The sequence below is a fragment of the Trachurus japonicus genome, chromosome 15 (genome assembly GCF_045865225.1).
Source record: "Trachurus japonicus isolate A0001 chromosome 15, Traja_1.0".
NCBI classification, from domain to species: Eukaryota; Metazoa; Chordata; class Actinopteri; order Carangiformes; family Carangidae; genus Trachurus; species Trachurus japonicus.
Window position 1 is genome coordinate 14,091,098 of NC_140921.1, and position 15,508 is coordinate 14,106,605.

Sequence of the window (15,508 nt, forward strand, 5' to 3'; positions counted from 1 at the left end):
AGAGGAAAGGGATGATTCTTCTGAGCTCATCTGACGGCAAATTATTCAAGAATCCCATTCAAAGTTCATATGTGAGAATCACAGCATGTGCCTGCCTCTGCCTCTGAGTTGCGACAGATATCACCACCACTAATGGTGTTACAGAGAACAGCACAGTTTGATGGTTTCAGATTTTTTTCATAGATATAATGCGTGTTACTGTGTGTGAAACTATGCATCTTCTACATGTAAAGACAGTGGAAGAAACAAAAAATAAGTCTTGTATATAATTCATATTGGCAAATAACAATATTTTGACATTGCATCTTATTTTCTAATTTTGTCTGTTTTACTTCGTTTTTGATTATTTTCTCTACAGTTTTTTGTGACATTTGTTTTTGATATCTAACTGAAATGTAAAAAATAAACCACTAGAAGCACCAGAAACAGACCTGCAAATAAACTTTGAGTGCAAAAGATTTGTTTCATAGAATTTCAACATGGAGACAAAAATGACAAGAATATGATCTGAAGAAAAACAGTAAAATAATTAAATTTTTAGGGCTGTCCAAGTATAACAATGGCTTATTGCAAAGTCCTTTTTAATGCTAAAACAAAAAAAAACAAAAACAAAAAAAACAAAACAACAGGCAGAAATTAAAATAAGCAAAAAGCTTCTAAAATTAGAGTATAAATAAGGAGCCTTCATAACAAACCCTCAAGGTTTTGGATAAGCGACCATCTTACAGGTTAGTGCTACAGGTTTGTGCTCATGCAAATGACAACTGGACTAATCCAAGCCTATAGAATAAAATGAGACTGATGATGATGATGACTGTGCTGATGACTTTTGTACCTTTTCATGTATCTCCTGTGTGGACTGGGCGTCGCAGAAAGCCACAGTGGCCAGGTCTTTGAGGATGGGCATCTCCACGGTGCAGTCGCGGCCATCCAGCAGCGCCACCAGAGGGCGCGGGTGCATAGGCCCATTCATAATCTGGGGCCGAATACCTGCAGAGAGCCAGGGAGACAGAGGAGCGAGGGAGTTAATTATTTATGTCTGGCACACACAGGGAGCTGCAGAAAGAATCAGTAAAATGCAGAAAATGCATCCCACAGCAGAAAGTGTTTATACGGGCGAGGACTGTGTGTTTTGCTTGTGTGATGGACTGAATCAGTGGCACACACACACACACACACACAGATACAAACACTCACTCACACATACACACACACACACACACACACACACACACACACACACACACACACACACACACACACACACACACACAAACACACACACCAAAGTGGGATCGATACTTTTGAACCGGACTCAGCTGCTCTCTACTTTAAACCACTATCATCATCTCCCTTACCTGGCAACACACACTCACGCACACACACACGCACACACACACACACACAATGCTGGTGATATGACTACCCCTCTCTTTTGCTGTTAACAACACTGTTACCAGGCAACAGGTCCTTTCACCCCATGAGGTCATCACCTCCATTATCCTATCACCGTACAGAAGCCGGCAGGCCTACAGTGTGTCCTCTGTGTGTGTGTGTGCAAGTGTGTGTGTGTGTGTGGGTCTACACCCATCGCACACATAACACTTTAAACTAGCCTCGTTCCGACACTGAAGAATATCAGCTGATCCCCAGTAATTAAATCTAAACTCAGGGTGTTCTCAGCAGCCGAATGATAAGATGTAGATTATAAACTCAAATGATGAAGATGATTTGTCTTCTCTGAGAGAGTTTGTGGTGAGTTGTGTGGCTCTACAGAACAAGAACTGTAAATGTGAGTATCTGACATGACTGACTAAAAGATGGAGTGATGCAGCCGGCTGTGACACTGTGCGCCGCTTTCCTCTTCCTCTCCCTAAAATCACTGTGACGTTTACTTTAGGAAAACAGAGCAACGCTGGAGAAGAAATCTGACAGCATGGACCCACATTCTGCTAAAAAAAAAGAGGGAAAAAGGAGGGGAAAGAAAAAGGAGAAAAAGAGGAGGAAGGAAGGAAGGGAGGGGAGGGAGGGAGGGGGTCCATACATCACCACACTCTGGCTCCCTGCTGCCTGTTGTCATGGTGATTAGAGGATTTGGGCAGGATTATGAAATATTTTATTTAGTGGCATCTGCGCTGCTGGAGAGGACGTCCAGGCCTGCCTGCTCCCTCCCTGTCTGTCGCCCTAACTCCTCTGGTTTTTTTTGGGGAAGCGAGGACGCTGTTTTGTGACCTACACAGCTGCAGCACGCCAACATGCGCCGCTTTCAACACGCCAGATGCATGTAACGTAAAGGCAAGAGGTGATTTTGGGAACAGCTTTGGCTATTTGACATGAGAGATGCGGTGTTTTTTTGGGTGTTTTTTTTTTTTTGAGGGTGCTTCTCCCTGCTGTGAAATGGGTGGAGTTCATTTGTGAAAGAAAAAAAAAAGATGTTGTAAATTTCCATGCATCCGACAGAATTTAGCAGCAGCTGAGTCTAAATTTGACAGTGGGTTTTTTGGGCAGTTGGCTGATGTTAGCAGGCTGCTGTCAAAAAAAAAAAAAATCTCATCACACAAACACACTATGAGGGAGATTAGTGGAGATTTGCAGCGTTAAACTCTTTATAATAATAACCAATTATGTTCGTTTTCCACACATCGACTGTGATTGTTGCTTATTTAGTCCAAAATATAGAGAATCCGCATCAGAGAAAGTTTGGCTTAATTCAGTAAAACACACTGTTACACATTTTATTAGTGTGTTTATTAAAAATAATCATATCACACACCCCTGTAGTGTCATATCCTCTGAAGGTTTGCAGTGCTACAGTGATACTGAAAACCAAAGGCTGTAAATTATGCAGTTTGATGCGTTTGCACACAAACACACACACGTACACGCACACACACGTACACAGACAACACAGAGAATAACAGACTACCTGCACTACAGAGAAATGGAAATGGGAATAATTTAAAAAAGAGCTTAGCAGTGTGTCATTAATCCCAGCTTTGATAAACTGACACACAGCCTGCATTTTTTCTCCTTTACTGTTAATTCATCTCAGCGCTGCTTGTTTTCTCTCTGTCTGTTTCTCTCCCTGTTTCTATCAAACCACAGGGGAAGGTGCAACACGCTCAGACGTCTCTGGGCCGAGAAAACCAAACCGAGGTGTGTAGAGGCGCAAAATCCCGACAAGCAGAGAAGACGAGCCGGAGAGGAGTTCACCAGTCAGGGAATTAAAGATGAAGAACCGGGAGAGGGAGAGCAGCAGGGAAGGAGGAAAGTCTGGTGATGGCTCGAAAGAAAAAAAAAAAAAAAACATGAGAAGGAAAACTAGAGTGTGATCCTATCATCGTTATCTCCTAAACTTCACATTTCCAGCTGGCTGCATGATCGCTTATAAAAATATGGACGGGCCTTTTAAAAAGGGCTGTGCCACCCATTTCTTCAACACAAAATCTGAGTTACAAACCGAAGTTGTGGGTCATTTAGGAGGCGGAGAGGGTCTGAGAAACGGAGCCACAGAGCTGCTTTGTGTGAAACAGATGGGAGAAAGATGTCGGTGCCTCTGCTGCTTTGATTTGGATCATTATTTCACGTATAAACATGTTTCTTCACAGTGCAACAGTGAATTACACATTCACACTTTTGGATAAAATCCTCCTTTTGAGGAAATTGAAACTCTCTTTTATGGGCTTCTTTTTTTATTTTTACTAAATGATATTCTGTTGGTTATTACTGACCTTGTTCTGCAGTTGATTTTATATTATTGCTTTGCTTTTATGTTTTATGTCTTGCTTACATCGCTCTAGATTTTATGAGCTGAAGGCTTTTATAACTGCTGTGTGAGCCACTTTATAACTGCGCTTTATAAAATGCTTTGGAGACGAAGAAAATTATTATTTCTTTTATTATATTCTATTATACTGCAGCCATTAACAATGTTATTATTGTGCAGTGCTCCTAATGAAAGCAGGACTTCATAAAAGCTTAAATGGCAAATCAAAGGAGAAGAATGATGAGAGAAGAAGAAAGAAAAGGTTAAACACAATAACGTGGACGAGCCGAAGCGACCTCAATCTCACTAGGAGCTGAAAGCATGTTTTATTCTCACCAGAGGGACCCATATAGCGTGTGTGTGTGTGTGTGTGTGTGTCCGTATGTGTATGTGTGTGTGGTTAGTGTGTGTTACAGCGAGGCAGAAGCCTGTTCGCCAAACACACCTGTGGCTCCACAGCTCTCCCTGCGCCTCCTCATCACACTCCCGCCGAGTTCATTATCACAGCTCCGACCGGCTGAGGAATCAGATGCCTCTGTCATCCAACAGTCGCACAACGAGGAAACGCACCGCTACTCACAACACACACACAGACAGACAGACAGACACACACTGTAGGGACTAAAACTGCGAACACAGACCGAGTTGCACAAAAAGCAGCTGGTGGAAAGAAATTTTAAAAAAAAAATCTAAAAAAGCAGCGTCACTTGCAGGAAGTAGGTCAGAAACGTTGTTGATTAATTATTTCCTGGTGGCTAAGAGCTTTTCTCCAGCCTAATAAGGCAGAACGTGGCACCGCATTTAACATATTATGAATCTGTGGATAATTAACAGCTAACAAGTCCGTTAATGAGGGTCTTAATGACTGGGATACCTGGCCGGTGATTTGAAGCTCACAGAGAGAAAGAACACGAGACACTGTGTGTTTTGGAGACTTCATTGTAAAAAAGAACGAAGATACAGAAACCAAAAGAAAAATGAAAAAAAAATCCTCCCTGCTCAGACACCTGTGTGTTCACAAAGGAATAAACAGACTCTCAGTTGAAAAGGTGTTGTTGACTGTTGACTCAGGAGCAGCCTCTTGTCACTCATCCCTCTGGGGATCGTCTGTCACGTCACAGTTAATGAGTTTTGGTCTCTTGTCTCACGCTGAAGAACAGAGGTACACTATATAGACTCTACACCACATGGCATTTTCCCCCAGAATCCATCATCAGTGACACACTTCAACTGCACTACAAGCATCAGGGAAGGTGGGGGGGGGTTGTTGTTCAGAAATAGGACCGCGCTGACGACACGGAGGGTGACATTCATTTTAAATTAGCCCCAAACAGCTCACATCTCTATAGTGTTTTTTTTCTCACCCCTCCAAAATCAACTGCAGTTGTCATTAAACGTGAGCGAAGCCAAAACTAAACACAAGCAGACAAGCAGAGCTGCTGAGATGAAAGGAAGCTGCCTCACTAGCAGATTTTCTTTAGCATGAGAAGGAAACATCTCACCTTCAATATAAGAAAATGTGCCACACTGTGTGAGGTTAAAAGGTCAGACGAGTGAGTTTTTCTGCCGTCCTCACAGAGCTTTTGTGTTTATTTACTTAGTTTTTATTATTACAACACAAACACATTTTAATTACAATTAAATGACTGTTCTGGTTTATTCAGTTTGTTAGCAGGAGGAAAGAACATTTGTTTTTTAGTGTGCGGGACCAGAAGAAGAGGAGGGTCCGGATGTATTGTTGGTTTGTGTTGAAGAACAGAACATGGCCTGCCATCTTGAGGACATCAAAACTGTGGTTTTAATCCCGGGTCGGAAACCAACACAGAGATTGTTAAAAAGAAAAGGAGAGGCATGGTTGAAATTAGGGCTGCGAGATATGTAAAAACATCATATAGCAGCAATATGGGAAGATATATTGATGTGTGACATGCCTTTTCATTTTCATTTTCACATCCCGAAAATGTCCCTTTACATCTTGAGAACAAGCTTCGCTGTAGAAACACAACACTTACGGTGCTACAATGTACATCTCCTGCAATTTACATACTGCCATATAGCAATTTCGATTATAGTGCTATTTCTTGTGCAGCTCTAGTTGAAAGTATTATCACGATATATAAAATGCAGGTTGCACAAGATACATCTTTTCCTTATATAAATATGCAAAACAAAACTTTAAATTATTCATTTTGTTATTTTCTAATTGCAAAAATGTGTGGAGCAGTTCATCTGGACAGAAAAATTATCTCATTACAATAATATTGAAAAAATACTGTTAATTCCCAGTTCTAACACATTTTGTACATGTACGAGCAGCCACAGGCCAAAACACCTCTTTTGTATGTTACACCATTAAGGCCACTGGTTTAATATTATAGGAATATTATACGCTGCCTTACTGTATGACCTTTTTGGTCACTGCAGGCTTCTGTAAACTCAACGCTCATTACCATAGGGGCATTATTGGTCCTTGTGGAGTATTACAGAGGTTTACAGAATTAGCTTGCAGCTGCAGACGGCTGTAATAACAGTCATCTGTTGATGTTAAACTCGAGCGGTAAAATAACTGGGAATGGTTACCGTATGTCTGTTGATTTTAGATGATTAATGTGAGAATAGACGGTTATGAGAAGACAATCTGAGTTAGAGTTGAGATGATGGATTACTTATTTGCAATCATGACAAAACACAGCCTGTTGTGTTGAGAGATCACATAGTCATTTATTTCCCAATCACAGAAACTCACAAACCATCTCAGCCTACACCTTCCTCTCCCTCGGACGGCGACTTTGAAGTCGACTTATTCAAAGGGGAGACTGTGAGTGAGTTTTATTCCAATAATTTACATTTGTTGTGTCACCCTTGTTTGGCTCGTACCCCCCTCCACCCTCCCCACTGACCACACAGGAGCTGGTCTCAAGCCAGAACTCACAGCCCAGAGGCCCAGCTATTAATGAAGGAAAAACTAAACTTCATTAAACTCCTGTTCTACCTCTTTCTCTCTCTCCCCTGGGCCTGTACCCAGCCTGCATGGGGAGTGTGGAGGCAGCTCTCCAGCCGTGCCCCACCCGGCAGCCAGACCCAGAACCTGGACTCTTTGGGAAAACTAAAAGGAAAGCCAGACCTCTCCCTGTCCAACACAGAGTCCCACCCAACATCACACAGAACACCACACTCACATTAAAGCCGGACCAAAAAAAAAAAAGCAAAAAAAAAAAAGCTGCACCACAGAGAGGTTTTTCAAGAGCCCTATTTGCTATTACGTAAACTTGTGTGAGTGGCAGAAACAACACGACTGAAAGATGGTTTACATTAAGCGGTAGGATATCTTGGCTGGATAAAAATGCAAATTGCCTGTGCCAATTTCCTGTTATTGTACCCAAAGTATTTATCATAGCACAACAGCCAGCATTGTCTGTAGGCCAGCAAGTAATAAAGAAACAAAGCCAACAGCTTGACTAAGTAAATCTAAACCGTGTTCGGTGTGACAGCCGATAGCCTCGCTCAGTGGAGGTCATGTGCCGTTACATCCCTCAAGGGAAGCTGTTATGTACTGAGGTTGATATCATCCTTTAGCCAAAGCTAATCACAAACTGGATGATTCTTCCAGGCTCTGTGAAAACTTTCTGGCAGAGCTGGCAAGAGCGTACTCTCAACCACAAATGGATTGCAGATGTTCCACACTAAAAAGCCTTTTTGGATTATGACAACAGAAATAGAAGTCATCTTTTCAAACATTAGAGAGAGAGAGAGAAAAAAATAAAAAAAAATCATCAGAACTCGTAGAAATATGTCTCTCCTCAGTGAATACGATCTGGTGTCTAATTCTCTCATTTGGACGGGCTGATCTTGGAAAAGCAGCTCAGAAAAAGCTCTGCTGCCAGACGCTGTGAGTCAGAGTTTTCAGAGGGAGAAGGATCATTTCTTAAATAGAGCGCAAACAATCAATGAAAGAAAATAAACCGTCGCTCAACCCCGGTGCTTCTCTTCCCCCACTCCACCCCACCCCCCCTCGGGTTTTGGAAACCAATCTTGAAATTGGCATTTAATAACAGTGAACAACATCGGTTATCTTTACTTCTCAAGCTCTATTTTCTGACAGATCATGCGCTCTGGTTTTTGTGGTTTCATGGATCTCAAACACGCCTCGCTTGGTTTACAAAGACGATTCCATTTGCAAGTTAATGCGCTCCCCTCAGATTTACTTGCGGCTTGTTTGCGAGGTATACACACACACACACACACACACACTCACTCACTCACTCACACTGAAAGGTAAATGGTCCACTTTGGGACTGCAGAGTGGTATTATCTTACCTGCACTATTGTGATTTCCTGAATAAATTACACTGTGTACTCTACCATCTCAAATCTCTGTTAATAGTGTTCAGAGACTGTTCAGTATCTTCTCCTACAAAGGAGTGACACACTTTAGAGACTCTCTTTTATACCTGGATGTCATTTTCAACTGACTCTAAATTACATGTGACTTCTTCTGGCAACCCCCTCCCCCTCGCCCTCCCCCTCGCCACCCACCAGCCTGGGGTTTTTCACTCTCCTCCTGCCCCCTCCTGCCCCCTCTTCACTGTGTGTGTGATGAAAGGTGATGAAATGCTCCTAAATTACTCAGACTGGTGTGATACGCGCCGTGGACGCTCTCACATCGGCGGAACAATAAAAACTGGAAAAACAAAAGGAAGCCAGGCAAGATTTTTTTTTTAACTTTCTTTCCATGGCACGATGATGTCAGGGCCACAGCGGCGGTCACCGAGTTCACAGCGAGCTTTAGGAGAAAAATACTCGGTGGTTGACGCCGAGCCAAGACGGGCTCAAACGGGGCTTAGGACCAACAGCTGGTTCTGGTTACCTAGCAACTCCCAAGCTGAGGAGGGAGGAAGAGGGTGGGTGGGTGGGTGGGGGCTTCAGTGATGGGATAGTCCAAGAGGGAAGGAGGGGGTTGTGTGTGTGTGTGAGGGGTGGGGGGACAAGCTGATAACCCAGCAGGCTTTCTTGTTCTTTGTGGCAAGTGCAGCAACATCAGAGAGGAAAAAGCTGGATGCCATGATATGAAAAATCACCCAACCTGGCAACCCAAATTTGTAGGAGGTTTGCAGAGCAGCATCCGAGCAAACACACGAGTGTTTCTCTACTGCATTTCCCAACAGACATCGGGAGGCTAACAACATGCTTCAGCGCTGCACACAAGCACCGACAATGCACACAGAGAGACACACACACAGAGAGTTTGGCTGCACTTATCTTCGCACACACCCACAGATGATAGCCGTTAATGACCGGCGATTATCAGCGGTGTCACGGATTTTGTTAAATAAAATGTTCAAGGGCATTCACAGCTCTCGGTGCCAATTCTCCCAGCGACTCTGCTGCTTCCTGTTGGTTTGGTGTCCACCTGCACTCTTACAGTACTTACTATAAAGCAGCAATGTTACACTCCACAACTGTGCATACATGTTGACAAGAATCCGGCGCCTGTGTTCTTGGGGAGTGTCTGCTTTCTCGAGTGTGTTTACGATCCCCTGGCATCTGTAGAAAGGAGGGGAGGTGAAATCCTTTTTTTTTTCTTTAATTTTGGCAGACTTGCCTCCTCCAGGCCCCCACATCGGACCCTATCAGCGCCCGGCTGCAACGTCGCCACCCCAGCCTGTCTCTTGTTCCACTATGTGCACACACAAAGACCTTGTTTGTCCTCCCTCTGCCTGCCCTCCTCCAAAACTTATCACCACCCGAACACCCAGCCAAGAGGGGGCGAAGGGAGGAGGAGGGGGAGGAGGAGGAGGAGGAGGATGACAGGAAGCCGGTGTGAAACTACGAAGAAAAAAAATGTACAACGCAGGGGAAGAAGAAAGGAGGAAAACACACGCTGACATTAAGATATCACAGGTGATGTCAGTGTGATACTGACAACACAAAGAGAGAAGACGAGCACCATCCATCCATCACCATCTCTTTAAATGTTGTCTTTTGTGCTTCGCGGACAAGGCCTACAAACAATCGTGGGCCCTGAGACAAAAGCAGCTGTCAGAGCAAATGAATGGTGGACAGTGCACGTCGAGCCTTCTTGGCACACACGCACGCACACACACACACACACACAAGTGGGTGTGTGCAGGTCAGGAACGTGCAGTAGAAGTTGTGTTTAGCGCTGCCTGAGGACGCGACTCTGAGTTTACTGTAAATAAGGCTTCTCAGGGACGTGTCTGCTTCTGCTAATTGAAAGTAAAGACAAACAGAAAGTGTTAATTTAGCTGCTGATTATGCGCCGCAGTCCCAATACAATTAAAGCTGTTTGTTTTGCGCTTCAAATCCTATCTTTGCTCAGTTTTCACCCCCATATTGTTGATTGTTTTCATTTTATAAAGCAGCACTGAGAAATCCACAGAGTATTTTTTTTTTTAATCCAAAATAACGAGCCCCAAATCCGTCTTTACTTCCACAGTTCATGCCTGAATTCACACTCTGAGACAGACGGCGTTCACACGCAGGAAACCGCCGTTAACGCGCTCACACAGGCGACGACTCGTATGCCCATTCTTCTGTGACCTTTGACCCCCCAAATGGCAACCAACCAGTCTAATCACACGCTGCTCTCGCTGCTGCGCCGAGCTCTGCAGTTACAAACCAAGGAAACACTGACACACTCATATGGGTCCTTGCCCTCACACACACACACACACACACACACACACACACAGTTTTCATGACACACTTCATTGCAAAAACATAAGAGGCTCATTAGCCTTAAAGCCAAACCCGACCCCTCCCACCCCCTCACCTCTCGCCATCACACACACACCACAGCTTTTTATTATTACCCTTCACACACTACACACACATGCATGCACACACACACACACACATTACACACTACACACACACTAACACATGTACAAGAGAACGTGAAACATGCTCCTTGCCTGGGAAATGCTGTCTCCACATTCTTCAAATCAGGAGCTGCACATGGCAGAGGAAATGTAGTGGAGAGGGACAAAAAATAAAAAATAAAAAAAAAGACAAGAAGAAGTGGGTGTTGGGGGGATTCTCACACAGTATGCCCCGGGGTTATCCTCTTGTCTCCTCTCAACCTCCTCCTCCAGCCTCCCCCCCTCCCTCTCTCTCTCTCTCTCTCTGTCTTCCTTCCTTCCTTCGCTGTCTTCACTTGTTCTCCCGCTGCTTGTTTCCAAATCCGTCCTCCTTCGTCACCTCACCCCCAGAAGCTCCATTTCTTTTTCTCAGACGACTGGTACTCTTCAGAGTTGGGGGGTGGGGGTGGAGGGGTGTGGGAAGGTGGCACACAGGAGGGCAGCAGCGGGAGGGAGGAGAAGGAAGAGGAAGAGGAGGAGGAGGAGGGGAAGGGGGGGGAAGAGAGAAGAACTACGATCGTCACCAGCCTGTGCGGTTTAAAGCGGTGCCTCCAACTCCTTTAATCTCCACGAGAAGGGGAGGAAAAAAGAAGAAAAAAAAAAAAGATGGGATCTCTATTTGTCTTTAGCCAGCAATCACCACTTCTCTGCGCTCTCCTCTTTTCCGCCTCTTCAGCCAGATCACTTGTATCTTTTCTCTCGTCAGCCTCCCCCCCTTTTTTTTTCCTGCTCCGTCTCCCTCTTCTGTCCCTTCACGGCAGGTTTGGGCTATTCATTCAGACGTCAGGCTCACTCCGTCAGCCTTTTGTTGCAAGTCACAGAAAGACAGAGAGAGGGAGAGGGAGAGAGAGAGGGAGAGAGAGAGAGAGAGAGAGAGAGAGAGAGAGAGAGAGGGGAAGGGGTGGTTTTGCGGGGGGGAGGAATGGAAAAGAGGAAAAAAGACAGAGAAAACAAGCCGGTGCCACAGCTATGCAGGAGAAAATAACAGAGGGAGGTAAATAAAAGAGACGAAAGGGAGGAGGAGGACGAGGAAGAGGAGGAGGGGGATAAAATCCTTGAAGAGCACTAGTCACAGCGAGAGGTGCAGCGCTCCTGGCACACGAACGACTCCCTCTTCCATTCTCTCCGACCTTCCCCTCCGCTCAACATATTTTCCTTCGCTCTTTTTTTTCTCCCTCTCCTCCCCTCCCTCCTTTCCTACCCCCCTCCCTCGCTCCCTCCCTCCCTCCCCGTCTTTCTGTTTTATTATTTGTGATCTGGCCTTCACGGTCCTTTAAGAGTGCCAGCCCCTTCCCCCCACCCGCTCTCTCAGTCTCACTCCCACTTGCTTCACAAAACTCCTGCTTTACACAATCCCACTCTGCTGCTCTTTAACACGAGCACAGGCAGAAGCCGATCGGTTTGGCCGCTCAACGAGCCATCAAGTGGATCGTTTTCCGAGGCTCCGGTGCGAGAACGTTACTCAATGTTCGCGTCAATACTTGTCACGCCCGCACAAAGGGCTCAGACGTGCACACAAACACAAGACACACAGGTGATGGTGGTGACGGCTGAGGCGAGACGGACATGTACGGTGCAACCACCCGAGAAGACTGGAAATCCTTCACTTGCTAAATTGTTTCCCATATGTAAAAAAAAAAAAAATCTACAAATCACTCACACTTCAGGGTGGTGTGTGTGTGTGTGTGTGTGTGTGTGTGTGCAGCCGTTTCCTACATGTGAACTTGTGGCTCCTCTTAGGGGAAAATCCTTCCAAGGAGTCGAGTTGATTTGGAGATTTAAACACCAGCACGGTGACAGATTAGCGTGTTCACAGCCACGCTACAGCGCCGAGCAGCACCAACGCTTTGCAGGGATTTCAATAATGAAGGTTAAGAAGTGTTTGCCCCCAGGTCAACATACGCAGACACAACACGGCTCGTGCTGAGGGAAAACACACCTCTGAGGCGACGGTGAGCCATCTGAGACTGAGCCATCTCGTTTTATTTGTCAGAGCTATTAGAGCAAATTAGCAGATCAACAAAGTTATAAGATAATCAACTAATTGTCAAGTGTAAAAGCTGTAAAAGCAAAAAGAGCTCATTCTTATTTTTCCTCGATTTGCATGGAAGTAATGAAAATATTTGTTTTCAGGAACATTTTTCACAAGTTTTAGATTTTAAAAACCAAATTAATCAATCAAATCAGCTTAACATGATACATGTACTGACAGATACTGTAAGTTTAAGTGTTCAGGTGCATTTTTTTATAGACAGAGTCAAGTGTCATTTTTCTCCTTTCAGCTTTAAAGATCCCCTCCAGACGTGCACTAAAACTTCTGAGAATACTTATAATAATATTAATATGAAGAGTTATAACACTGAACAGTGGCCAGATGAGTTTTTGCAGAACATTATGATGTCACAGCAGGATGATGTCACTATTAGCTGAGCGATAATATTAAACAAAGCTAAGCAGTTGCATAAGTGCAAGTGGCTGGGGCTCAGTGTGCAGACCATAAACCAGCCTATCATCTCCAGTCAATATGTGTCAGCTGATTCTGAATCATCTAAATCAAGACTGTTGATGTTGCTAAAAAATGACTATGATATAAACATCAGCAGCATGCACCTGGAAATCCAGCATCAGTTCGGCTGCAACTTAATGAGATCATCAACAGGAATTAATCAACTACTATTTTGATCACCTGTCAAAAGCAGAAATGTCAAAAACGTCTCAGATGTGACGTCATGATCATAAGTTCCACTTTTTTTTTTTTTTAACATTTTATAGACTCTGTGTTAGTTGAAGTGAATGAATGAATGAGTTTCTGAGCAAAAAATAAACACACTCCATCTATTGTAGTGCGCTGTTCAATTGTGTTAAAAGTACTGTGTGTACTCAATAGCGGTGTAGTGAGTTTAAAGAGCTCCATTGAAGAGGTTTGGTTACAACATGTAACCAGAGCACACGACACAAACCAGGGCCTGGAGTTAAAAAAGAAAAGAAAAAAAAAGCCTCATTCATGGAAGGAGTGCGCTGGAGGGAGAAAGGCCTACTGTATAATTTGACCTCTAAAATTCACCATCCCATCTGCCTCCTGTGATCTACATGTCGCATCGCTGCCAAATGATTGAAGCACAAACGAGATCCAGGGTGAGAGGAGAAGCGGGGAGGAGGAGAAAAAAAAAAAAGAGGGAGAAGGAGGGATGGCACAGCTGCAGGTGGACAACAGATGTTTGGTTTTTTATTTCTTTATTTTAGGTAGGCGGCGGTTTCTCTCATTCAAATAGAGGGAAAGAGATGTAAAGAGGATGTGAGTGTGTGTGAGAAAGACGATCAGGAATGAATGGGCGAAGGCGTTGCTTGTTTCATGGCTCCTGTGCTGCCGGTTTAGACAAACAGAGTGTGAACAGACAGCCACGAAACATGGCTGACATGCCTACTGAGAAATGTATAATGTTTTCCTAGGGTGCAAATGAAATTCATCTGCACCTCTAAACATATCTACCCGTCGCATAAGTTAACGCGACGCCTCGCCACACACGCACGCACATACAGACACTGTATACAGAGAACATGGTCAGCCCTGCCTCTTCTTCGCTCTGGTTTAACACCCGTGAAGATTTCATTTTCTCAAAATGAATAATTCAGGGTGACTCCCTGGTTGGCACTGAGAGAAGAGGAAATGAGAAGAGAGGGGGAAAGCGAAAGGGAGGAAAAGAAGAAGAGGAGACAAGAGGAGAGGAGAGGAGTTAGAAGGTAGTATGACTTTTGATGAGAAAAAATAGGAGTCAGGGGGCTTTCAGCTTCTCATTCCATTGCTTTCTTCTTTCTTCTTTGCTTTTTCGTTACCTTTTGAGCTGCAAATGTTTGAGTGTGTGACCTCCTCTGTCCTTCCTTCGCCTCTGCTCCCACCAGCAGCAGTTAATCACTTCAAGTCTCTGTGAAAGGTGCAGCAAACTAGCCAGAAAGAGCTTTTTGCCTCTCTATAAGACTTTGCCTCTCAAGGTCCAACTTCCTTTCATGACACCTGTACTGTATATTATCTATAGCCTCCGTGTACTAGTGTGTCTACACACATACACACGGGGATGCAAATAGATCCAGTGTCTCTGTGGTATCCACTCTCAGAGGTTATTGGTGTGGATGTGTGTTTCTTTTTAAATTACTGGTACATTTCTAAAGGAAAAGGCAGAGCAGCAGGTTGAGACTTGATTGAACTGAAACAAGACTCAATAGTTACAGAAAATAAACAATTTGCTGATTTATTGAATACGTATGTCATTGATACTAAACATCTTCTGATATGTGAGAATCTGCTGCTTTTCTCGTCACTGAAAATTTTTGTTTTCTGACTGTTGCTTGGACAAAATAACTTTCGTACATTTTTATATTAAACATATCTAAAAAAGTGAAAAGGATCAGATGACGACAGGTTTTTTTTTTTTTTTTTTACTCATTCACATTTCATCTGTAATTTGCAAGAAAACCATAATGTTCAATCTTCTTCTTCTTCTGTCAATGAATCAACACGTCTCTCCCATTCGACCAATATGAGAATGTCATGAAATACTGCACCTACAGCGCCACAGGTAATGGACCTCAGTTATCATTGTTATGATAATAACCACAACGACTGTACCAGTGTACTGATTGTCACCATGGTTACTAAAATAACGGTTGTGGCTTCATTAGGTTTAGGCAATAAAAGTATTTGGTTCGGGTAAGAAAAATATCATGATTTCTGTTTACACACACACACACACACACACACACACACACACACACACACACACCGCATTAACAGGAGATTCAAACCCCCAATCTCTTAGTTGAAATTCTTATGTTTGATCCTTTGATCTATCCATCCATCCATCCA

General features: G+C 43.9%; 1 protein-coding gene across 8 annotated transcripts in view; it reads right to left on the reverse strand.

Annotated features, from left to right (window-relative positions):
• Window positions 1–15,508, reverse strand: part of LOC146973343 (C-terminal-binding protein 2) — a 67,974-nt gene that overhangs the window by 11,329 nt on the left and 41,137 nt on the right. For 6 of the 8 annotated variants that reach the window (XR_015037750.1, XM_085799812.1, XM_085799811.1 and 3 more), the window contains one exon: window positions 836–990. Coding sequence is in view for 7 of the 8 variants with exons in the window: in XM_085799812.1 (XP_085655938.1) it covers window positions 836–990 (155 nt within the window). In the remaining variant the exon portion in view is untranslated. Of the gene's footprint in view, window positions 1–835; window positions 991–10,701; window positions 11,783–15,508 lie in introns of those variants that run through there. The other 2 variants (XM_085799813.1, XM_085799816.1) reach the window with 2 other exon arrangements.